This window comes from Anopheles moucheti, chromosome 3 (assembly GCF_943734755.1).
Source record: "Anopheles moucheti chromosome 3, idAnoMoucSN_F20_07, whole genome shotgun sequence".
NCBI classification, from domain to species: Eukaryota; Metazoa; Arthropoda; class Insecta; order Diptera; family Culicidae; genus Anopheles; species Anopheles moucheti.
In genome coordinates this window covers 50,314,244-50,341,529 of record NC_069141.1, presented here as the reverse complement: position 1 = coordinate 50,341,529, position 27,286 = coordinate 50,314,244, and the positions used below count along the sequence as shown (strand labels likewise).

The 27,286-nt window shown below is 42.8% G+C and overlaps 1 protein-coding gene across 3 annotated transcripts in view; it reads right to left on the bottom strand.

Annotated features, from left to right (window-relative positions):
* The window catches only part of LOC128301058 (mucin-5AC), a 50,588-nt gene that overhangs the window by 14,902 nt on the left and 8,400 nt on the right, over positions 1–27,286 (bottom strand). For all 3 annotated transcript variants that reach the window (XM_053037368.1, XM_053037369.1, XM_053037365.1), the window contains 3 exons: positions 4,614–4,678; positions 1,611–3,060; positions 194–1,522 (listed from right to left, as the gene is read on the bottom strand). In XM_053037368.1, the coding sequence (XP_052893328.1) occupies positions 194–1,522; positions 1,611–2,918 (2,637 nt within the window). In that variant the 5' untranslated portion in view covers positions 2,919–3,060; positions 4,614–4,678. The remainder of the gene's footprint in view (positions 1–193; positions 1,523–1,610; positions 3,061–4,613; positions 4,679–27,286) is intronic.

The window sequence follows — 27,286 nt, the reverse complement described above, 5'->3', positions numbered from 1 at the left end:
GCTTTGCAGGCAGCAGTACAACATCACACGCTGGGGTTTCTCCCCAGCCGCAAGCCATTATGGGAGCCTGGGTTATTTTGCGGACTTTCAAGTCGATCGTCTATTTCCAACCTGGGGTCGGAAATTTTGCTCATCGAAATAAGTGCGCTAAGGCGTTTTTTTGTTGTTGCTGTTGCAAATGTTTCAAACTTACCTCGGTGCAGAACGAGCAAGCACACTGCGTGATACGTGTCAGGTTCTCGGCACTGAACTCTCCAAGGCACAGTTTGCAGGTGAACTTAATCGTAGGCGTTAAGGCCTTTGTCGTTGTCAGCGTGCTGCTGCTGTTGATCGGTGATACCGGTACCAGCTGCTGCGTGGGACTAGGAGCAAACATAACGGTTTTGGACGAGACAGATGCCCCGGCCGGACTACCGGTTGCGGAGTTTGGGCTCGGCGACGAGGCCCCGGACGAGGATGACGACGGTGTGGCTGATGAGCTGGGCGACGACGCGCCCGAGGAGGAGCTGGATGAGGAGCAGCTGGTGGTCGTTAACCGCAGCAGATTGCCCACGTACTTCCGCTTCGAGACGCCATCGAGTGAAGCTTTTTTCGGTTTCGGTACATCAGGCGGGTCGTTTTCATCGTGCGACCCGCCGGAGGATACGGGCACGAACGCACCGTTGGAGGCGTTGAGCGAGTAGCGCGAACCAGCAGCGGCCAGTGAAAGAAGACTAGAACAACGGGAACAGGTTGCTACCGAGGCGCAGTTACGCAGCCGATTAAGCGGCCGTATCGGTTCCAACGTTTGGGAGGTTGCGTTTGTGAGTGCCAGCACGGTTTCACACTTTCGCAACCCGCCGGGACCGCCGGTACCCTTCAGACCACCGATTGTGAGCAATCCAGGACCACCGGTACACTCGCCAGAGGACGCCATCTGACCATCCAGCAGTAGAGGCGTCGTTTTCGGGGACGCTAGACTGTTGCAGCTAACGTCTCGCTTCAGCAGTGGCACTACCGACCACAGCTTCTGATGCACGGATGACAGCGAGGTGGTTGAGATGTTCAACCGGCTGCGCGTTATTTCGGCAAGATTTTGCTCGGACGGGCTCTTGCTGATTTTGATTTCCGGCGAGCTGAGCAGTGGTGGCGGTGGTGGTGGCGGTGCTGCCGGTGGTGGCTCTTTCGATGGCCACCAGACGAGATTCTTGAGAAATGCTTCAAAGCGCCGCTTGCGAGGTACCGGACCACCGCTCAGTGCACCGGTGTGCGGGCTGCTTTCGCCATTGCCACCACCGGCAACACCACTGACCATACCTACCGTACCTACCCCACTCGTGGGCACCAGCGGGGACGATTGGATCCAGCTCGTTGGACCCCGTCGGAGCCCCTGGCCGGAGCCCCCGAGTGAGGTAGGACGTGTTGCCCTCGACGGCACAATCTGAGGCGAGTGCTGCTCGAGCAGGGACACGGACTCATGTGTCCCATTCGCAAGGTGGTGACTCCTTAGCCCAGCCAGGTTGTGAATGATAGAGGCAAAATCCTGCAAAGGCACATAAGGCACATAAGGTCAATTATTTTGTTGCTCCTTTTGTCCAATTTCAGTATCTCAAAAAGTAAAACCAACCTACCTTTCCTAAATGTTCACCCTTTCCTCCTAGGCCAGATTCTTCTTCGAGAATGTCGTATCCCGGTGCGTTCCAGGAGTGACGAAATTTGTTTGGCGTTGTGCCACTACTTCGCCGTCCACACTCGAGCACGTCGCTGAACTGTGCCGTTCTGTTATCACTGCTACCAGCAGCAGACGATACACCGATTGGCCACTGCAAGCTACGCCTTTTCACTTCCCGTTTCTCACTAGTTTCTACACTTTTCCCCAACCAATCCCCACTTAATCGCACACGGCGACGAAGAAGCACTTTGGATGCACCGCACGCAGAACCGGTAGCGGATGACGTTAAATCGCGATCACTCGATCTACGGGCGATCGTCGCTGTCGCACTACTAGTACCTTCCGGAACTTTTTTTCTCGTAAATACCAGGGTCGTTTTCTTCTTCTGAAGTGCTATGGTCGGTGCACGGCCATCTTCATCCACCACTAGCAGCGGACAGTGCTCGTCCACTTGATCGAGCTGGTTCACAATGACACTTTTGCGCACTACCCCGCCTTTCGACAATTCGTTGCTACTTTCTTCTTCTTCACCACTATCGGACTCAGATTCACACACGGTGGGTTGAGCGCTGTGGCCAAATGGTTTCTTACTGGGCGCTCGTTCACACACACTTATTTCCACCCGCTTAAAAGACCCGGGCGGCGGTTTGCCCGGCACAGGCTGGTCTACGATTTTGGTATAGTTCGCACCACCGCCGGCATTCGTCGTGACTACCGCGGACAGCCGGCTCAGATTGTTACCATCACTCGAAACGCGTTTCAACCGAATGAACTTGTTCACCGACGTGAACGTATCGCACAGCGTACCTTGCGTACGGCTGCCACTATCAACCGCGCAAACGCTGGAACCACTACTACTACCAACACAGTCGGTGCCACCACTTCCTGCAGTGATGATGCTGCACTGTGAGTGTTGCTGCACCGTACCTGACGACGCTGCCGACAGCACGTCGAGTGTGTCCGCGTGCGGGCGCCGTTCGGATGTTTCACTGCGTCTCAAGCTTAGATTTTTCACCAGTATCTCACTCAAATCACACGACAGTGTTTTCAGCGATGTTGTACGGTTTGTCTCGGATAGAAACTCCTTTCTGCGTATCAAGCGACCCCCACTGGTATTGCCTCCTATACCGTCGCCAGCGGTGTTCGGTAGATCAACACTGCGAATCGAAACCACGGGTACGGAAGAACGACACGGTGCTGTGGTAGTGGGTGCCACCAGCGTTGGCGCTGACGGTGCAACAACGGCTGCGATAGTTGTAGATGTCATCGCTGTACGGACGGTCGCAGAGGGGGAAAAGAAAGGACACGATGGTGTCTACGGAGCTGACCAATCCGGTATCCTTACTATCATCAGTGTTCGCAGTATCTAGCGAGATGACGAATAATGCGTCTTCTGTCGGTGGCTTAGCCTGATGGGTATAGAAAGTGAATAATTAATTAGAATGAAAAACGGAACCATACAACGACGGGGAATTGAGAATCTTGGTCTTGGACTGGCAAGCTTTCTTGTTCGAGATTTACCAGTAAGCTTCCAGTGTTTAACAAAATACAGGGCGTCTCCATCCTTATATGGATTGGAATTCATGATCTCAGATAGCTAGTTGACAGCAAGGACATAATTTCCTATTGATATGAAGAAGCAAGACCTTTTTTCCATCACATCACCTTTGCAAAAAAAACATCTTTATTTTATTGTATTTCGTATTGCAAGTGCATCCTAGGATCGTTTTTATCCCTTGCATTTTTTCCTTCTGTTTACATTGCCCTATCTGACAGATCGTTGGGAACCTTTCTCACGACTGTTGTAAGGTTCCTCACGAATGTATTTATGATTTTTTATCTGTTTCATATATACTTTTTCTTAGTGAAGTCGAGGTAAGTTTATTGCCAAATACACGTCACTTACGGCTGCTAAATTTTGTGTTACATTCGACAGGAGACATGGAGTAAATCATGCCATAAGTTAGAAAGCGTAAGCTTTCAGCCTGAATCTGCCAAATAATTCAAGTACCGGGCTGTATCATTCCGAACAGATTCTTAAAAGACATAGAATTTTAACATACAGAATGCCATAAGGGATAATTCTTGCGGAACCACAATTGATCGCTTGATTAAGGTTTAGAAAGTCAACTTTAAATTCAATTCATTCGAAACAAGTTACAAGTATGATTATTAAAAATATTACAAAATCTGGTTCGATATTTTTTTTTATGTTTTCATAAAAAAAAAAATTGTTAACATTTTGGAAAATATGGCAAACATGCAAACAATGACCGGAATTATACTCTAAGTCAGTTTTTTTTATGCGTTTTAAAGTTTCCAGGCTTATCCGTTTTCAACGACCCATACAAATGGCAAGCCAGGCTAAGCCTAGGAAAAAAAGGATTAGATTATTTTCATAATGAAGGATTCGGCCAACTGCTAAACAAATGTCTTACTGGTCTGTACCAGGTTAGGCCATATTTCTCGTATGACAAAAATGTAAACAAAACTTTTTCTAAGAAAACTACAAGAAAAAAAATTATCGAACCAATTTTTTTTTTCAAATTAATAATAACCAGGGGGCAGCCCTACGGTGTACTGGTAGCGGTGCCGGTCTTCACACGACAGAACCGGTCCAAAATCCCATCATGACCGTACGCAGGACTGATTATCCAGCTATGGGTAAATAAAGTCAAAGAAAGCCAGAAATGGCAGTTCCTAGACCTCTTGACGTTGTTCTACCAGTGAAGAAGAGAAATAGATATTTTTTTTTAATAATTTAAATTTATTCAATTAACTCTATTGAAGCGAACATGAGAGGAAGAACAGGCTAAGTACAGGACGAGTAATAAGTAATTTTTATCCCTGGAATGTTCGATCACCTGTTAAAACACTGTACTGTAAGCTTACTCGTAGACCAAATTCAACAGAAAGATCGGAAAAAGGAAGCTCGTGAAGAATATACTAGAAGGAAACTTACCATCTTGAACTAAGGCAAATGTACGAGCATAAATTAACTGTGTCCTCCACCCGACGTACGGCGATCTGGAAGCGATAAGAAAGACATACGACATAAATTAGCTAGATAAGAACTCTTAAATACGGAAAGTAATGCATAAACATAAACCACCACCACTCCCGCGCTCTCGGCACGTTCGCTGGGAACTATTTCAATTAGTTTTCTTACGATGGAGATAAATTTCTTACCAACTGGTCGCAAAAGCAAATTCATATATCACTGCAAAACTTTCATCCGTTATCGTCAGCTTCCTTCCCAACCCGAGTGTGCGACACACACCGCAACCAGAGGCGATGTTTGTATTTACCGAACAGTTTACGGTATGCTAAGTATCAGCACCCATCATATGCATTGGGTCGAGGTCGGAGCGTACAAGATGCATCCAGGCGATGGTACATAGAAATGTAAACAAGCTATAAATTGCAGCTCTTGGACGCCCTCGCACGTCACCGAGCGGCAGGGCAAGATGAAAGTGCACAAACAACACGCGTGGCGGTAAGGGAGTATGGTCCCACATGGTGGCTGTTACTATGTAGCATCGTGCTGCTCTGTTATCAGATCAAACATTCCCCCCCCCCCCACCACCCGTACAACACCGTGGCGCCCACTGCAGTTTTCATCACCGGATGTGGTGTTGTCCCATGGTGGTTGGTATACTTGCCCTCGCAAACAGATATGATTAGATGTAGACGTGCCAGAACTTCTGTGCAGCGGTTGAGCTCTATTTAATACTTGCGTTTCGTTTCTCTCACTCATTCTCGTGTCATGTACCTGACAGACATCAGCAAATTTAGCACTTCTGTCACAAGGCAGTGGCACTTCTAACATCACGTAACTAAAATGGTTGAAGGTGGAGATATTGATCTAATTGACTTTGATTTTGGACACCCCAGCGGAGCATGGCATGTATCCGAGCAGCAGGGATGATAAAACAGCACACCCACATTCACTCAACATTATTCTATCGGAAGAAAAAGGCGTGCACGAATGGATAAAAAGAAACAAGGGAAAGGAAGCGGGGAACACTATTTTTAGTACGCCTGCCTAATGACGGATGTCCTCCACCTTCGGTCGTTCGCTCCGTTCGCGACGGGTCTCGTTTGTTCGTTTGTAAAACCTCGTTAGAAAACGGCGTTCAATATCACGGCCGAGGTCAGGTCGTAATTTATCTCTGCCGCGACACATTGCTGGGCCCCATGTACAACGTGGTCTGTCTAACGAATCCATACGCCGAATGGGCTGCTACCATAGACGCACACCAACCAGCGACAACTTAATTAGACACAACATACTAGAGGGCAGCCCTGCCGACAGATTTGTGTCATATATGGTATATGAACGTTTTACACTGACCATCCGAACCATTTAGGATCAAGTGACAAATTAGCACCTTTTGCGAGATGGAGGTGATAGCAATGATTGCTTGGCAGTATAATTGAGATCGATAAACGTTTGTAAATAAATCGAAACAATATAAATAATAATTTCTACACTAAAGGTAAATTATAGCTTAAAGCAGTAACATGCTTCAAATGTTTGAAAAAATCATCGGCAACAGTGCGCTAAGCATGACAACTATTCTCTTCTCAAGAAGATAACAAACCTTGAAGCACCCGACTTCGACGACAATATTGTTTCACCAAGGACCTTTCAGCACGCTCGGAACCGGAAAACATATTGTGCGGAAAAAGGGAATTCTCGACGGTAAACTATTTGATTTGGATGCTGTTTATTTCCGCACCGGGCCACCTTCTTCTCGGCGGAAGCCCGTGAAGTCGTTTCTAGAGTGGAAAGCAATCATCGCCACATTCCGATCGATGGTGGGATCAAATATTTACGCGCGGCTCGATTGCGCTGCCGCCGAGCGATGCAAGAGACACGCGTATCGATAGTAGCTTCGTCGCACCAGCACTTGAGAACTTGGTGGTTTTTTTTGTCCAACATGGTCAAAAAAAGGGTCCCCTTTTTCTTCACTGGAATCGTTAGGCACAGCTACATTAAAGTAAAGTTACGAGGTGGCATTAATTCTTACTACTTTTGAACACCACGAAAAGCTGCTAAGTTTCAAATGGAGCTTCCTGCAAAGTGTAACGAGCTTGCCCACTGTGGCTAAGAAATTGGGTTGTGCAAAATCCGCTGACAATGACAACACCCGGCAAGTATCGCACGGTCACCCTGATGATAACGCTACTGCCGTTGTCCGATCGCTGTTTGACGTCACCACTTGCCTTGGCTAACACCAATAGACAGAGTTGGATATAAATGTGTGTGTGTGTGTGTGTGTGTGTGTGTGTGTGTGTGTGTGTGTGTGTGTGTGAGTCCATTCTGCTGGTTCGCACTTTAATCTTGGCCCGTGGTTGTGCTTCACTCGGCTATCAGCGTTTACACGAACCCTTAACAAAAATACACTCTAATCGATAGGACGACGACGAGTGGCCACGGGAGCTGCTGTTGTGAAGGAAGTAAAGTATCGATAGAGTCTACTTGCACAAATAAGAAACAAGGTGACATACGGGGAACAGAACTTCTTACGGGGAACCAGGCCTTCGAGTCTCGACGGCCAATAATGTCTGATAGATTTAAGGCAAAAAAATACGGAGAAAAGGGCTTGCGAACCATCAAGAACATTTGATAGCCACAAACAACTTCACAAGAAAACTATAAGAAATAAAACATTATTTTTATTATTAATCATTACTTAAATTACCGTCACTCTACAAATATCAACAGCTATATAACATAATAATAATTGGAGCCTTGAGTTTAGTAAAGTGTTTCAAAGGTTTGTTATAAAAAAATTAAACATCTTTATTTGATGTGTGTATAATGCTCTAATTACTTCAACAAACCTCAATTTTTCATCTAATTTAATACAAATCATATGCTTCGTAATGTATTTTTTTTAATATGACTACCGGATCGCTCCTTTTGACTAGTACTGGCAAAATTTTGTGATTAAACAAATCAACAATAGCTTGTGCAACGCTTTTGGATGTCAATTACATAAAAAAACCTAATTGAGCTCTTCAAAATTGTACAAAAAGTATCAACCAATAACTAATAACAAAAAACGCTTAAATCACTTGGTATTTTAAATGCATTAAAACTACTAGGAAAGGTTAGATCACCGGCACCGGTCTAAGACTACACCGTCTAGCCGAAAGTAAGCGACCTTTACCGGTAAAACGTTCAAGTAAAACATCTCGTAAACACGCGAAACAACATTTAAAGACAAACGATCATCTACAATCTTTTCATCTCGGCTTTCCATTGCACAATGTTTTCCCTAAGCTTAGTTCTTAGCAGTTGTTAGCGAACGGTTGTTCCTGTGCCTTAAACACAATCCAAATTAACTGTAATGAACTTCCAACAACATGTGTCACATGTCAGAATCATGAGCAGAATCGTTTACCCAACTTCGAACTCCCAACAACTTCGTGCATTGCACATCGTTGCAGAGAATAACTCATTACAAAAATGTTTTTAGTTTTGGAAAGTTTATGGCAAACAGATGTTTACACCACAAATAATCCCAAAATTATGAAACAAAGCGAATAACGTTTCCATACATTTACCTAACATTTTTAAATAAGCAAATCGTCGCAGCAAACAGAACAGGGAACGGCTCAACTCCCTCTAAGTGACGTCAACTTCAATCCGTGATCGTGCATTCGACCGTGACACACAGGTTCAAATAGTGTTCGCATGCACTGACAGCAGCTTACTGCGACGGAAGCCGATGCACCAACCGCGTTGGCACGGCAACGGTGTAAAGTAACGGAGGAGGAAGCCAAGACGGAAAATTGCATCGATCGCACGCATATGTGGGCATGCACATACTACGCATATATGCATGTCTGTGCGCTACAACTTCCTGATAAGCCGTCGTCGTTTGCCGGCATTCGGTGCATATCATTTGGCTTGTATGCACGCGGGAATTTTCTCTCCACCGTACAGTATATCTTCCTCTTTTTCTCTCTGTTGGTCTTCGATAGTGCACGATCTCACGCGCATTCGATAAATGGTAGCTGCATGCTTTACGAAACGATCAGCCGGATGCACATGACTGCAGTACATGCCCTTATCTCTGGTTATTGTTTTTGTACTATTCGGAAGCGTTCGGTTCGGACGCTTGTTAGACTGTTAAATCAATCTATTTCTTCCGATCGCCGTGAAGCACGCTTCGAAACACACAAGAATTCGCTCGCAAAAATTATCACTCCTAATAATGCATTGCAGCACATAAAGCACCCCAGATTCACCACCGCTTTATGTTAAGCCCCTGTCTAAAGCCTTCTTGGCTCTGGCTCTGGCATCGAGCCTGTTACGATGCAGACAAAACACTTCGCCGTCGCGCAAGGCGACAAAGAAACAGGAAATATAAGCGTGTCTCGGCACGGTAACCGTTAGAAATTGCGCATCACCTTTTGTCGTCTCTCTTATACGAGCGTCGCCGTGGCACAACACAGCACCTTGGCTGACTTTAACTATACATCTTGATTATCCAGGTGTCATCCGTGCCGCTGGTCATCTACCTTTTCAGATGAGTCAACAGCGTCATCACGGTACAACACGGTGCTGACATTTTTAAAGCGCACGAAGAAATAAAGTAGAACGGTGCCTCCCCCCTTTAGAATGGCGCCAACAACGCTAATGGGCAAAGCGGACGATTTTGTAAGTGAATAATAAAATGAATAATGTGAATGCGTAGTTTTTGTTTTTTGCTTTCGTAAAATAACAGCCCAAGGCAAGCGTACTTGAGGGAGGAACAAAAACACATCGAGCAAAACGAGAAAATTTGTCGTTTTGCCATTGTCAATTGTAAAGCTCTTCTTTCGTACAAACCTGTATGCTCAGCGCAGAACAAACAAAATTGGCGTTTATTTACTTTAACTATTATAACCGAATAAGATAAAAAATCATATAACTTTAAGCAAAAGGATAATACAGTAATCAACTTTATAATATAGTAGTAACTTTGTTACTCAAACGAAGCATTTTTTCTTGTTTTTCTCTTGTTTTTCGGAATGTGTGTTCTTATCGATACGATTTGATATTAGCATTTTGAATGAATACTTTGGCAAGAATGAGCCGAATGATGTACAGCCAGTCCCCGAAATACGCGGTTCCTCTTATACGCGGATTCGGAGATACGCGGTTTTTGGAAATTTGACAGATGATCTCGTGTATGGCACAAAATCTAAGCAAAAAGATGAAAGTTGATCGAAAATACCTTTTTTTGTCACATAATACATTTCTTTCTAACTTATTTTAATGTATTCTTTCATAAAAAATTTAGTCCAGAGAAGGAAGTCGACTCTGTGACTTTGAAGTATAAACGAAATTGCACCAGGATTCGACTTACGCGGAAATTCGAGTTACGCGGATTTTTCCCGGGTTATAGCGGTCCGCTATAATAGCGTATCTCGGGGACTGCCTGTAATTACTCGGCATCTGGTCGAATATGTCGATTGTTGCAAGTTTGGTTATCCTCTTGCATACAACGCATAACATACTTTCGATTCCATCATGTCACAATTTTTGACAAAAGTGCTTCCTTCCTGTAAAGTTAAGCTTTAAAGCTTATCTGCAAAACGGAAACACATTATTTACCCATTGACAGGCACAAAGAGCCAAAGAGTCAAAAAGAGTGAACTTCAAATAGCACACCATGAAGTATGTCAATTTAAATACCACTCACTTAGTTGTTCAAACTCCGTTGACAGTCTCTCCTTAAGGTTAGATCTGTAAGCGGAATGGATTGTGTTTTTTTTCTTGTTGCTAAAACTCTATCGCCCTTCGTTCCAAAACCATTGCCACTCCCAAAATGCTTGCTTCGAATTCCGGCCAACTTCAAGCATAACACAAGACAAACCAAGCGAAAAATAATGTTCCGTTTGCGCACCATTTTCAGGCATAACTCTGCTTATACCGCGTGAAGTCAACCTTCGATCGATTTGAACGCTTGTTCATCGTCGCTGGCAGTGCGGGCTGCGGCAAGGGCAGTTCTATCTGTTGTGCCTGAAAGCTCTCCCTACTACCGACGTTGCCAAAAATCTACCAGTTTCAGTTACGCCGTACCGTGGAAGGTGAAACGGAGCAATCAATCAGAGCGTAAAACCTAATCTCCGCTTTGAAAAGCTTAACGATTTTATATCGAGGGCAACCGATTAAGCGTGAGCTAGTGAGATGAACTTTTTAAACGATGCTGGGACACAATTTCTCCTTAATCGAGTGCTGAAAGCAATTTAATGTGCCCTTCGCATTCCAAATCAGACATTTCATCGCGACGAAAAATGAAATTCATTTTTGCACGTCATTGCACCACAGTTAAATGAAAAGTGAGAATGTGACGATGGGGCGGGTTTAATATGGTCTGCCGCGCCGCCGCTGAAAATTAAATCTGACATTTACATTTGCCACAATGTGCACCAATTATTACGGCGGGAAAATGAACACCTCGGTTGCTGATTGTCACACCGATGTTTCATCAGCTCATTATCGAACGTCTTATCACCTTCAAAGAGTGACCGCATCCCAATCAAGTCATTAAGCGCTGATGAAGCGAACGTGGCGGCGGATGGAGAACGAACTAAGGCAGGAGGATGTCGAAACATTTCAATTGGCTCCACCAACCACGTCCTTGGTGATATGGTGTTGATAGCCGAAAAGGTGAAAGAAATCTGGTTCGATGGTTTTTGGGTTTTCTGTTTTTTTGTTCGTATCCGTTTTGCAACAACTTGTTTGTTAATATAATTAACTTAAACCATTAAAATGGTGTAATAGTAAACAAATAAAATAGTGTATTCATTGTGATGATTAAATTATTTCAATTAAATAAACACTTGACAGCATTACATGGCACAAACTGCAGCCATGGTTATATAATTTTGAGTAAATTAACAATTATTTAATAAAAAAATATTTTTCTCTAAGAAAATTGAAAAACTAGTAGTTAAGAATAGTGATTTTCCCTTCAATTAATTACCGTTCGTAAAGTAGTATGATGTAGAAAGAACACGATAAACAACATAAAAGGAAACTTTCTCGTGTGAAAGGAAAGTTCTACTGAGTTTAGTTAAAGGATATTCGTGGATGTTTACAGCAAAACTTTATGAATTTTGTCTGCAAAACAGTGTTTCTCCCTGGCATACATAAACCGGACTTACATCAGCTTCTATTGAGCTAAATGTAAAAAAAATATAATTTAAACTACTACAAAGCCTACCAGAACATCTGAATTGATCAAATGCTAGTTGCCCTTATGACCTAGTTGCCGCTTACACATTGTCACAATCACAAAAGGTCACCCCCACTATATCGCTTTCCATCAGGAAAGGCTCCGAATGACTAATCCGCAAAACATGACCGTAAAGTACAATATTGAGCATCATCTGAGTGCTCACGGTGTATGATTAAAATTCCTTCCCTTTGACACAACAAGTCACACCATCTGTTTGTTGTTTGAACAATGGCAAAGAGTATGAACATGATGGTTGCTCTATACAACGCACATCGAAGGTGTAAGCATATTTTCCATCTCCATGTCTGTTTGGATTATCGAAAAATAAGGAATGTATCATATTGTGCGGCGGATTATTGCCGACAGTTCTCCGTACCCCGGCACGTGTTGGATGGCTGTAATTTTGCGCCATATCGCGATCTTCGCATCTGCACCGTTTGGCGGATGTTTTCCTATTCGCAAATCGTGCCCGCATTGCTATCCCCGTGCCGGTATATATATTTGTGTGTACGAGCCGGAAACTGTTCCGCTGGCACGAAAGATTTCCGCGCGCTTCGATAGGATACGTATTCTTTCATATGGTAAGCGATGAAGGAAATTTAATTTATTATGTAACATCCTACCGCAAGCTTTGCTTGTGGGTTTCTACCAGTGAAAGTGAAAAAACAATCTTACGAGAAATTTGATTCGAAATGATCCTCGCGGCAAGTTAGAATACAACGTATGATTTGATATTTTTGAGTAAAGCCATTTTTGAAAAGAAATGTGCTGAATATTTGATGTACGATAATACAAGAAATTTTAAAATGATTTTTGAAGTTAGAAATATTACTCTTTTCAAATGTAATTTTAGGAAAATAAACAACAGTACCGCGTACAATTGAATTTGCACAGAATGGTAACTTGTAAACAATCTACTTTTAATGCCGCAATCCATGTCGAGTGTTGGATGTCTTATGAAAAAAGCTACACCGTTCTCCAGGACCGTTTTTTCCAGTCGAATGTAAATCGCATACAAACGCATGCATGTTCCGTGTAAGAGCGCACGATTGGATGACGAGAATAAAAAAATGATGAAATTTTCTTCGAATAGCATATTTTCGTCAACGCCATGGCTTGCCCTCGAAACACATTTCGAACACAATCTCAATGAGATGCAGTACGATACAAATCGTAGAGAATTATTTGATTTATAATCTATGGCGACTGTAAAAGCGAAAATACATAACAAACCATGCTCTACCAGGTTGGTTATTCAAGTGATTGAAAAATATTCATCGCAGCATTACATTACATTTTATTGATCATTTCTTTAGAACATATTTGTTTTTTGTACACGAGCAATACGAGTGGCACAGTGGTGTATTGGTGGCAGCGCTGGTCTTCACACAACAGGATCCGGTCCAAAATCTCATCCGGACTGATCCTTCGTACACAGGACTTGACTATTCGGGCTAAGTTCTAGTAATCCAGAAATTGAAGGCATGATCTCCATTATTTTTATTTCCGTCTGTCACTGAACTGTCAAATTTTAGCTTGACTGACAGTTACGTTACGTTTACGTTTATATGCTATGTTTAGTTGCTGGAGTTTAACCGCTACATACTAATTAGCAAGCAAAGTTGAGCAAACTCAGCAAGTAAATTTTTAAAAGTAGTTACAATTTTACAGCATTGGTTTAAGCGCATAAAACGAAGAACAACGCACTGTGTGCATTATTTGCATATTCAATCTATCTATGGAAGCAGTTGATTAATCTTGCGAAGCTTAATGTCTCGACATGAAACCTTTCATTAAACCAAACCCCGTGATAGCACAGAAGCACACTTAACCTCCGATTCCAGCTTTAGCCAGTCACATGAATATTTTTTATAAAAATGCAACGTCGTAAAAAATGGAAAATATGTTGTGTGTGTGTGTGATTTGAGCGAGTTTCGTCGTGCATGCTGCGATGCACAGAGAACGCATAAAAACCTCCAACCGATGCCCCATTATCCCACGTTAAACTTCTTTGTTTTTGCCATCGTCTGACTGGCGTGCCAACATAAAACCACTAATCCCATCTACACCATGGGCATGTGCACACCCCTTCTAGAAGTTGGGAGCAGGGCGTTGGATTAACCGAGAGATAAAAGCATTCATACAATATGCCAAGCCAATGTGCGCGCAAAAGAATTGCGTGGAATTGAATTAAATTTGATCCGCAAAAGATTTCTGCTCGCTTTTCAACAGGGAACGGTTGACGTTAAAGGGAGAGAAAAAGAACTTGTTCGCCTTTCATTTTGATCCCTGCAAATGTTTTGCTGAGGAGTTTGAGTTATTAGGAATGGTGAGTAGGGTAGAGCTTTTTAAAATAACAAAACTAAACAGAATAACAGAACTGATATTTCGACGTGATTTTTTTTTACTGAAACACTAACAATTTTTACAACTAACTAGTAAAAGATGATTAGCTTAAATAGAAGCTAGTGTAGCATTAACTCGAACAAATGAACTGTCGCTTCATTGAAACCTATCATTAACTAAACAGTCATAAATTGACTGAAAAAAGAATGTCCCACCGATTACTTATTGACCAGATTGTTACACTCCATTTTCGCATTTGTTAAGTAGAGTACATCTGCATTAAAAAGGCCGTCCGTGGTGCGAACGATGAATAATAAAAGCGGACCGCTATGTTTACATTAAATAAAACCGGTTCAAACATCCACACAAGAGTGCAGCAGCAGTGTTTTCAATTCCTTACCAGCGGCACCCGGAACGATAAACATTTCCGGCAAGCAGAAATCTAGGCAGCGTGTTGTTTGTTGAATGGATTGAATTATAACACGAGCGAGACGTTTTATTGATTTTTTTTTATTGCCTTCATTGCGACCCGTTACCAAACACGGAAAACGCGGGAGAACAAAATGCATCGAAAGCGTTTTAAATTCTACAAAATAAAAACAGTTAATCTCTTCAGTCGCATGAGGGTAAATAAAGCATATTTAATCAAATTAATACCACATCAACGCAAGTACACCGACTGGCGTGAGTCCTGCTTGAAAGCAATTCATCATCGCAAAATGATAGCTCTCGGTAATGGTGGGAAAAACGAAAATTATCTTACTGGCTGAGATATTCCCTGATCGGTCGTACCAACACCACACCCGCCTGCCCGCTTTAGGAGAGCCTTCCATACACGGGGATGGGGAATCATGTCGTCACCCTGTCCAGCCGAACAAGATCTGTTTCGCGAACTTTGAACTCCAATCGGCTGTTGTTACGATGGTGGGATGGAAACAACTCGAGGCGCAACATGGTGGTGGTTGTTGTGGGTGGTGAAGTACAATCATGGGAGACAATATCATAAGCCAGGTACACGACTGGGTCGGGTCGGGATAATTGTCGCCTTACCAAACGTCCCACTCCCAGTGTTCGTGGATCGTACGATGATGATGAATGTGAACCAGAAACCAGAACAAACCTGTGGCGGTCGATTTGAACTTTAAGGTGAACGTGCACACTCATCTTTAGACTTTAGACCTAGACAACGCCATGCCTGCTCGTGCCACCCTTAGCGCCTGGAGGTACGCATCGGAGGGGAGGGTTAATTAAAGCCAACCAGTGCCTTCTCGCATGCGATCGGAAGCATGCAAAACCGGCACCAATCCCCGTAAGTCACCTGTCACGAATGGTGGGGGAAGAATGCGATTCGGAAGAGTTCCCCTTGTTTCAGCCAAGGTTTGGGGACCCCCTTCCTCGTGCACGGGTGTAAAAATCACGTTTTTTCAGCGCGGAACACGTGAAGCGCACGTAGGCTTTTGCAACGGAGGAAAAAAGCACACACTCATCCCGAGACGAAGATGGTCGGTCGATGACGATGACGACAACCGTGTCCGGGCAAATGGATGCTACACGCATACGATAAGTCACGAAATCTCGCATGGCAGCGGTACGGGCCGCGTGCTGCACGCACAATATTCCGACGACCGGTGACGCGGAGCGGCCTCGTGGCTCGAGGAATGATTATGCTTGGGTGGCAGAACACGCGTATCAAAGCGTGCTATGCCCACCACGCTAATAATAGTGTACCTTTTGCTGCCCATTATGCTACACGATTTGCATCGCTAGAACAAACCAATCCAAGGTGGGGTGTTTGCGATGGAAAATCGAGCAAAAATGGCTTTGATGTTTATTGATCGATTCGCCGATCGACTCTGGTCTCCATTAGATCTTAATTTTCACAATCACAACAATTCATACTGATACAAAAACCTACAGCGGACGCTTAAAATTACATTTTTCGCAAAAAAATCTTAAGGCCGGTACATTTATATTGTGAAACCAAACTGTGACGAATATTGATTAAATCACCGATCGTCATGGCTTAGAGGCGTTAATGCCATAAAAGGTGTTAACGTGAGTTTCATGAACAGTTTGATGGCGCCAGGATGTTATACGTAGATCGAAGAAACATTTTTATAAGAGATCATCGATCATTTCTAGAAGTAGTTGCTATGAAGCAGAATTTGATGAAGCAGTTGTAAATCATTAAGAAAATTTAAGTAAAAAAAAACTTATATTTTTAGAATTGAAAGTCCTTTAAAGTAATAATAATTAGTAAATAAAAAACCTTTTTCATTAATGAAATAATCTTAGGAAAAATAATTGGTATTAAATTTTCAATAAGTTCTTAAATTTCTTACAAATCTTAAACATACTAAGTGGACTTATTAACAATAGTTCGTGTCTAGCTCTAGATTCACAGAAGGTTCAATTAGAACTGTGTAATTGCTTAATCAAAATTCCTTAACAATTCATTAGTAATTCATCGGGAGTAATTTGCTAACCTTATTTTTCCCTTCATCCGGTACGTTTATGACAGTAGCTTCATATCCTAATCGATAGTGCCAATAGTCCAAACATCAAAATACCACCTAACCGCCCCACTCGATTGACCTTTAACTAACGCACGTATTGCAAAGCCATAGCCTACTGACAAAGCTATGAGCCCTCAAGATTCACAAGAAATTAATTTTATTATGCCATTAACAGAAACATGTTTTTTTACTGCGATTCATGTTTTCTTTCATGCTCGCATTCAATTAATGATTATGCTATCAGTTTTAACATCACTAAATCACATCTCTCTGCCTACCGGCAATAGATGGATCCAGATTCCCGATTGTGGATTCAAGTCTCACACAACCTTCAAGCATTGGCTGACCGCAAGGGTTGCATCCAATATCGCCCCCGTGGCTATTTGCGTCATCGTTACTCGATTTTATCATCGCCCCTGCCGAAGACCGCACCAAGAATAACTGTCGCCACTAACGAGTAGCACACTTTTGCAATATAAATTATTTATTCGTCCCAATATGTTCCCCTCCAGCAGTTGGTAAAGGCACTGCGCGCAACGGTCGAGCGAGAGCGGAATACCTAATGCAGCCGAAGTCAGGATGACCTCTAATTTTATGACCACTATTAGCTCGTGGGGTGAGCCTTGTTGCTTTTTGTTGCAGTTTTTCTCTACATACTACATGCATGTTTGGTTCTTTTTTAAACAAAATTGTCCTTTTGTGGTTTTTTTTTGGACAGCCAGTTTTGGGGGTTTTACCCGATACAGATACAGATAGTTGTTGTCTGTGGCAAGTATTGCGTCGAAAACACCCACGAGCACCACAAAATACAGCGGAATGCAAATGTGTCACTGCAACCCCGCGTTGGAAGACATAACATTAAATTGAACGAGCCTACCCACACCTTACGGGTTGAGCAGAGCCACGAAAATGGTATAAAACTCTCAATTGACCAACAACGCACCGGAGCGACTATCGGTTCGCATGTGCAAAATAGGACGAAGCACAGTGACAGACGAAATGAAGAAAACATCAATATATAAGTTCGCCTTTCGAAGAAGGTTACAACGTGAGCGGTGTACCTAATGAATGACAGTGATACATGTGAAGTGCAAAGCTTTTTGAACCCTTCGACCAAACGAGACCCACACCTTCGGGCGTGTGTTCGTTTGTGATTCAATCGGATGGTGTCATAATGCTTTAAAAAGAATTCATTTCACTTCGTCTCTTCTTCGCTGGTGCTTGGCTAGGCAGCTGGGATGCTTAATGTTGCATGGGAAATATAATCGTTAATTGATAATAATTCATTTTGCAAGTGTCATAATTCGCTTTGCATGGGTATCATTCTGAAAAATGAGCTTATTTGTTAAACAGCCAATGATACTGTCATTAGCATCGTTGCACTTGTGTTTTTAATTTATGAATGGTGCACATGAAGTGACGATCATCAAAGCACGCGTCTGTCACTGTGAAAAGTAGGGAGGGAGAAGGAGGGCGATAGTACATCCCCAAACATAGATACCAACACGCACGCAAACCGTTTCGTCGCCGCTCAGTATGTGCACGATCAATCAGATCGCTTTCCGTTCCATCGGCCGTGTCAGTCGACCGCGAATATCGCCTGCAACGTAAATTCGCACATTCGCAATGGAATACCACCGCCGGTGTTAATTTACCACTCCGGCTACCGGGGGATTGAAGGAGAATGATGCGTTGTTGATGATACTTCTAAGCGAAAACAAAAAAACAACACACACACACACTTTCATTTACATGCCCCGCGCGCGTACTACTTCAGCAACATCGCGCGATAGCAGCACATGTCGCGCACAAACACAATCGAAGTGTGCTGCGATTTTCGCCACTCAGCGCATTCATCACCAACACCATGCACTGTATTGGCAAACCACAAACGAACGAATCTATAACCGCGTGCAAAATTCGCACAATAGATTCTAGCGGGTGCTGACATTTTGTCCGGACACCGGTCGGCGCGCACAACGTTCGCACGAACACACGGCGAACGACCAAATCACGTGGTTTTGGTGCGCGCACCATCGATTGCAACGGGCAGCACGGCGCGCGCGGTGGGGCTTTTAGGTCTGGAGGTATCACCCCCTCTTTTACTCGTAGGAACACAAAACCTATGACCTCCGCTCAATATCAGGTGGCACATGATTTATGACAACCTTTGTGCGGATAACAGCACATGAAACGGACAACAGAGACAGCAAAGCAAGCGTAGGATTAATAAATATTAACCCTGTCGAAAGGTTAAGTTGTCCCATCCTTCCCCACGAAAACAAAAATCCATTTTTAAACCGACTAATGAATGTTCGTTTAGTCAAAACGCTTTATTCTTTGCGCACTAATTTAACTTTTTTAAAAAATCTCTAAAAGTCTGATGTTTATGAAATATTTTATTTCAGTGCGTTACATAACTTTCATATAACACATTTTAAGTGAAATCCAATTGGTTACCCGGCGTGGCTCATAAACGTTAAATGGGGGCAAATAATAAATTTCCCGAATATCTAGGTGATAGGTAATGAAATCAATGAAATTAATACCTGCAGCCTGCAAACGGACAACGACCAATTAATAACCATTACTGTGAACATCCTTATTAAAATTCGCAAAACATTGCACCCATCGCGAATGGCGAAATCATGACGCAATCAGGCGCAACAACAGCACGCCTTAAACAATCTTCAATAAATTCTGCTCAAAGATCACTGTCGCTGACAGGAGCAATTTTACCTTATGCTAATGAACAGCGAGGCACTGCTTGCTGTTGCTTCTGCTTCTGCCCGCAGCAAGCCACTGCCAGTTTGCATACATTTTACCATTTAACACCAAGACCCATTTAAGGTAAAATACGGACCAACAAAACGCCTTCTCCACATCCACGACGGCGATGATGATGCCGAAGACCCTCCCTGCAGAAGCTTTCCACTTTCTCGTCCCATGACAACACACACACTTCGGTGTGCCGTACTATATTTCGGTTAATTGAACAATTTACTTGCCACCCTTCTGTGGCATTACGGCAGGGCAGGGCGGTAGGGATTAATGGGACAGGATAATAACCAAGCCCGAAAGATAATCGTTAACAGCAAAACCTCTGTGCCCACGCTAGGACGCAGCGACGGCGGCAGTGACAGTAAAAATGTAGTGCTTTATACATCTGAGAAATGCAGTGGGGGTTTATGCTTTTCGGGGCGGGTCGAAATTACCGCAAAACGGACACCCCATCCCATGTTACCTTATGTGAAAAAGCTGACCACAATCATCGCTGCCAAAGGGTTGGAGGATGGGGACAGTCGTATGAAATTAGTAGTCTGCGGAATGATGTACTAAATGGATTTTATAGCATAAATCGCTACCCATCACATATACTAACCATCTTGGCGTGGGATTACAAATTACCTCACAGTTAAGGATACATTGTATTGAGCCTTATGAACAAGCGGGAACACCGAAAAAATTTATATTGGTTCGAAGGGTGTGTACTTTTGGGGCAAATATCTGACCATTAATCAGCACTTGTTCCAACGACTTTATCTCTGCTGATCCTCGGAACATGATCGAAAAGAGAGTTTTCAGCACTACTCGTGTTAAGGGTTCGCTTGTATTTTATGTTTATGTCTCGTGCTCGTTCTGTACGATGGCCGCCCCAAAGGCGAAGATTCAAAAATAAAAATTAACCTTTCGTGAAGGCAGGCCTGTTTGTTTTGTGCTCTTCAGGAAAGCGTGACTCATTAATTTGTAAGTGCAATCGAAATGCGTCCGATCATTAAATGGAAATTAAACTTTTGGGTTTTGATATCCAATAAGTTTAATTTTATAATAAATTTCGAGTAGGTAAATAAGGAAAAAATAAACGATCGCACCTAATAACAGGCAAATAAACGACCTGTAATTGTTTCCATGTCGTGTCGCTTTTTTAGTACTATTTTTGCAGATGTTAACAAAAGATCCTTGACTTACTTCCACACTAACCTCGTCCGATCGCCATGCTACCTGTCATCGTACACCTTCATGCTAGGGGCACTTTTGATCATACCTATAATTAATTGTATCCCCTTCTTCCCATTCTGCCTACGTTCGCGCACACCGTTATTGATAAAGACAAACAAAAACCATAAATTTCTAGTAAAGCTCACACCGTTGGAACGTTGTAATTTCTACCTTTAAGGACACCATCGTAGGGACACCATTTCCATGCGAAGCGGTTTATAATTGCTACGGTATGGTAGTATGGTGCTGTATGAAAATGGATATTTAATTTTAAATTAAATTAAGACGGCAAACCAGTCTATTATTTATGGAAATAACATTAATCTGTCACTGAAAACGATTTAAAGTTATGAAAAAAGGATAACTAGGAAATGTGTAACATGTGGTTACGAGAAAAATGCTTACATATATTTCACCGGTCTCTTTCAATTGGAAACAGCTAATTAAATTAATAATATAAAATATTTTTAAGGTTTAAGCGAAAATACTGACAAATTTTTTTCGGAAAAAACGGATATTTTTAATTGTCCGATATAAATTAATTTAAATTGTCAAACCAATATAAAGATCAATCAGATGCAGATCAATCAGATCAGATCAGACGAAGATGCAGCCCAGGAAGCATTGAGCAATGACGATTTTTGCAAATCTGTTGCACATGTTACAATTTGTTAAATACCTGTGAACCGATGACCCCATCAGTTCTCCAAGATTTTCATCAGATATTATTTGCACAACTAATTAGCGTTTTGTTGTAAACTTTTAATGTTAAATTGATTTTGGTTTTTATTCAAAATATTGACAAAACGTCAAGCAGTGTTTTTCAACTTGGAACGTTGACCATTTTTTAATTAATTGAAAATTTCTAAATTCCGTAAGAAAAATATTACATCTAAGAATTTTTTATCAACAAATTTTATATTAGGCGCGCAAATAAATAACGGCCGTTTTTTCATAAGTTTATTTTTACTCGTGTTATTTTTATTTGAAGAAATTAGGTCAATCAAAGTATTGGCCATTATTATTTATTTCTTTCTTCCACCTTTCGGGTAAATCGCGGATTCCTTTTCGGAAAAATTGGGTTTTTCACAGGATGGGCAACATGTGGCCGAGCATTGTCATGCAGCAGAATAACTTTGTCGTGGCGTGATGAGTATTCTGGCCGTTTTTCATGCAGTGCTCGGCTTAAACTCATCAATTGTTTCCGGTAGTGTTCACCAGCGATTGTTTCTCCCGGTTTCAGAAGTTCGTAGTAGATGACGCCGGGCTGGTCCCACCAAATACTCAACATAACTTTCGAGCTATGGATGTTCGGTCGAGCTGATGATGTTGGGGTATGACCGGGGGATCCCCATGATTTTTTGCGCTAAGGATTGCTGAACAAAATCCACTTCTCGTCTCCCGCCACGATTCGGTGAAGGAACCCCTTTCTGTTGTGCCGCTGGACCAGCAATTCACACATGCAGAGTCTGCGTTCAATGTCCCGCGGCTTCAACTCCTCGTGTGGGATCCATTTGCCCTCCTTCTGTATCATGCCTAACGCATTCAGCCGTGATGATATGGCCTGACGAGTTACACCAAGCACGGTTGCAAGCTCTTCTTGCGTTTGACAGTAATTTTCCTCCAGTAAAGCCGTCAATTCTTCGTCGGCGAACGTTTTGGGACTTCCTTCGCGTTGAGCATCCTCGACGGCGAAATTACCGCTTCGAAAGCGTCGGAACCAATCCCGACACCTTGTTTCGCTTAGAGCAGCATCCCCGTAAACACTCGAAAGCTCTCGATGCGCTTCGGCTGCCGTTTTCTTCGCTCAAAACAAAAACAGCAACACCTCCCGCATATGGCGCAAATCCGTCTCAAAATTCGACATTTTCAAGAACTAGGAACTCCTACTCGCACGAAGTAATCACTAATCTGTTTACTCAGTTTGATTATGTCATTCCCGAACTTGATTTATGACGTTTGTAAACGTCAAAATCGCGCCACAGTCCACAGTGGCCCCATCGATTTAAAAACGGCCGTTATTTATTTGCGGACCTAATAATTTTATGGATTTTGATGGTTTTAGACGAGATGCCAGTGGGATTTTATTTACAGCACTCCAAAGAAAGGTCAGCAAAAATGACATTTTTGTAACATACCATTACTTATTCCTAAAAGAGCATACTTTCTACCGCAAACAATACCCATCCCATACACGCAGTAATATTTCTTCTTCGAAATCCTTTAATAACCTTGTTTAAATATTTTTTCTCCACATCTCACATTACTTAAAGTCCTTCATAACGTTAAGATTTACGTATCAGCACACTTTACGATATGAGCTTCACACCGTCCAAACAATTGTGCCAACAAATATTCTTCACATACGCACAATTTCAACATGAACTTGAGTCCTCGAGCACATTCGGAGGTAAAGAATATGCACGTGCCGCCACAGCTTGTAGGGTTTCGATTTCCCCAGGCCAAATAGGGGATGACCTTGGAAATTGACAAAACATGTGGCACGCGTGCTTTAAAACGTGTTTTGTACCATGCTAATACCCGGCCCAATCGATACTTCGCTGCAAATGGCCGTTCGTTCCCAAATTACCCATTCGCTTCCTTAAAGACAAACATAATCATACACACGATGCCGCACCGGTTTCGAGTATCGCCAAGCACGCTGGAGTAGCCGATTTCGGACGATTTCCTAATGGTCACGTGCCTTCCCGAACGGCCCGAACAACACCAGATGGGGTGGTGCAGCAGCAACGTTGGTATACTAATTGCAAACGATCAAGCAAAAATAGCTTGCACCTATGCACCTCGGACAGGCCACGCTCGGCGATGCTTTATGGCCCGGGAAATAGACATCCAGCTGGCGGAAGGAGGTGCAATCGGTAATCGAATTAGTTCAGGATCGGCACAAATAGTTTCTACCACTTTACGCGTAAATAAACTCATTGCCGCTGTCCGCTTTCGATCTAATTTCAATTTGTAGTTTCACTACCTCGTGTGCGTGTACGTGTGCGTAATTTTCACGCAGTATCTGTGGGGTGAAAATTTTGGATGAAAAACAAATAAATTGTGTTCACCCTTCACCGCATGCAATCGATTTACAAGTGCTCGATCTCACGGAACCGCTCCGCTTCCTCTTGACATCCTGCACAATTTATCATGCCATCATCGACCGTTGCCAAGAAAAGCTGTGCACAGCTGTCCTTTTGGAGCAATGCCAGCAAAATTTCCACGTGGCAACAGTGGAGGCCACCGCTCGGTGCCGGCATGAGTCACCGTTTACTCGAAAACCTAACCGGCAGATAATCATTAGTGACCGGAATATAAATGATCGGTCGTCGGTAACGGATGAAGAAAAACCGGAAACCCCTTCTCGATAGACCTCATTTCAGTTAGTCAGTAGCATGCATGTGTGTCGGTTTGTGCCAGTTTGTGAAACGGTAGTATCCCGCACAGCTTCCTCCACCGTGTCGACATCAACAATCTGGCAGCAGAAAAAAAAACACATGACTCTTGCGCACAAAGCACACAAAATTCAAGTCCAAGGTTAGTACGTCTTGACAACGCCTACATTTCGGATAAACATCCAAGGGCCCCAACAAACCGCGTCACACACCATTATGCTGCATTACCTAGGCCAAACCGTGTTCGTGCGCCGGTTCGTGTGTACAATTTGTTCATACCCCACGGGTGTTGTTATCCATCGTGCCCCGAAACTGTCTGCTTCCACCCCGCGACAATTCTCGTTCGCGTAACGCGAAAAAGTGGTACTCGAAGCGTGACATAAATCTACTACGACTTCCGCTTAATGGCCGACCGAACGATTAACACACCTTCGTCCTTCGGGCTGTTGCTGTAAAACTGCCGTAACTTGTCAACAACGCCCAAAAAGACCCTCCTGCGTGAGGTGAAGATGCGTAAGTTTGTGGTTATTTTATTTCCCTTCACAAAACAATCGGTAGCCGTAACGGGTGCGTGCTGGTGATGGGCAAAATATGTTCCACCTACGGCCTTTTAAGCAGATCCGATATCCTGTCCGACAGCCCATCAATGTCAACAGGAAAAGGAACACAATTAACGAATCCGATCTGTCATCATCACACACTGCCCTTTAGCTCGGTGGCGCTGCGTTACGGTCACCACACGGACAGCAGGCAGGCTTTCCGCAGTGATGCACTGTTTCAATTGCTGCTCCGGTGGCGACTGTAAGCTACCGATTGCGCAACCGATTTGGTGTCATCGCGAAGGTCAGCTTTTGTAGCTTTGTGTGCGTAGGGTGGCGCGTGTTTGTATACTGTTACGGTTATGCGTTTCTTCCCCAGCAAGATAAAAGGCTATCTTATCAATAACGGAAAACAATGACAACCAACCGCAAATTCAAACATTCTGCGAAGTAACCACCATCAGAATCGTCAAACACAAACATTTGTGACAAATTTTATTTCAAATCAATACTTTCAAATGATAATGTTGATTTGTAGTGAAGTAGGAAAAGATAACTCATTAAGATTTTTGAATGAAATTAATTTAGCTTGAATCCTTCATCACCACATCTCCAACTTGCCGGGGCCTAGGCAAAATGCTACAAACATTAATGATATGTTTTGGTACAGTTTTTTCGTGACCTCGGCGATCAACTGTCCTTCTGTGTTGATCACAACAGTAAAGAATTTAATTCTATGTTCGAGGTTTGCATAAAAATCTCTATTGCCGCTTGTTAGGGCCTATTTGAGGCCTTTTCCGGTGATGTATTGGTGATGTATCGGTGACGGTCTTCAAACGACAGAACTGGTTCAAAATTCCATCCGGATTAATCCACCGTACGCAGGACTGACTACCCAGCTACGAGTAAACAAAGTCAGTAATAGCAGGCCTAGACCTCTTGAAGTTGTTGACCAAGCTTTGAGCGATTTCTAGGCATGTTGAGCTCAGGTTTGTCCAAAAGATTAAATACTCTTTCACGTAAAAATATGCTTTCTGATGCGAACAACAACTTCTATAAGGAATTAAATGACCATACCACAAACCACCACAAGTCCAGAAGAGTAAACATATTGCCATGTTACAAACATAATTATATTCTTGATAGAGGACGTAAAAAGTCATGCCAAACCTGTACCAAATATACCCTTAAATACAATAAGACCGGAAAGTGTCTCGGCCGTGTCTCGTCTAAATGGAATTTTACACCGTCAGTCGCTAATTCTGGGTGTTTGCCTGATCCGGATGTTGTTGAGTTGTGTTGGCTTGTAGAGACGTTGAGCCCTACGGCTGCATTCGTCTCTTAATGTGATTAAAATCTGAAATTTGTCGGTAGAGGTCAGTTTCTTCGAGGACTGTTAGTAGATTAGTTTGACAGGTAGGGTTATTGGTGAGAATAAAATCTATAAAATCTGAAATATTGTACTTGGTGATCTCTATATTGGTGGTCTGATCTATTCAATCTATAGCTGTGAGTTACATTTGTGTGTCCTATGCATAGACCCGAGAGGACTCTTTGATCTTAGTTGGATTGCACATCTTCCCAAGCGTCTGTGATAGGTTTGATCTGTCAGAAGAAGCTGTGCCGTTGCAGGTGCCAATACTTATTCCAGATATTGTTAATGGGGGTTGTAGAATAAGTTATCATGTCCTCCTTTGAGACTTCAGTTTTATGGTGAGCTTTGTTAGATGAGATCCGGATGGTTTCGTCTTCATACGAATATCCGTCTTGTACAAGCAAGTTGTCACCGTTTGCTCTGAAAGCCTCGAACTTATATTTAAGATTTTGAGGCACAGTACAATTCCGTACGCGTCGTTAAACGTTTATTAGACACTATAATACTTCTTCAGACGGGACAAGATATTGCCAATGTCACACGAAGTGCCTCACAATTTAAAAACTCGTTGAAATCATCGCTCAAATCAATTCACCTTTTGCATACGTAAAACGCAAGTATGTATTTCATCCGTTTGGTTTGACAAATCTTCGTTTAATTCCATAATTGTAGGTCAAACCGTACAATGTTTCATTCTGCCACAGCGAATGCGTTAAGCGTGCTCTTTTTCTGGTGTGGTGAACGATAATCTTGTATCATTGCGGTAGCAAGGAGCTAAAAGTTTATGTGGTACGATAGTCATCGACTCAAGGTTGATAATTACGGTGGTCAGGAACGTGAGAAAATGCCGATCTTGATGTAATAGGTATTGCTCATCGTTTGTTACATTGGAATACGTAAGGTCCATATTTATATCAACAACTGTCTGACTCATAGTCATCAAGTGATTTAGAACATTCGGTGTGGGAAAAATTGCGTAAAATGCAGAGTAATATGCCTTATTTACCACTGAATTTTGAGTATTGTTACTGCAATATCAAATAAAACTACAAAATTGGATCGTGATCAAGGAGCCGGACACAGAGTATTACGGTGGCCCAGATCCAGATGAGATTCGATCCATGACATTCGCTGTACTACTCGAAGTACAAATACTAGTTTCTATGATCAAATTTGTTTTGTTCAATACTAAAACATTTTAGTCACATTACAACA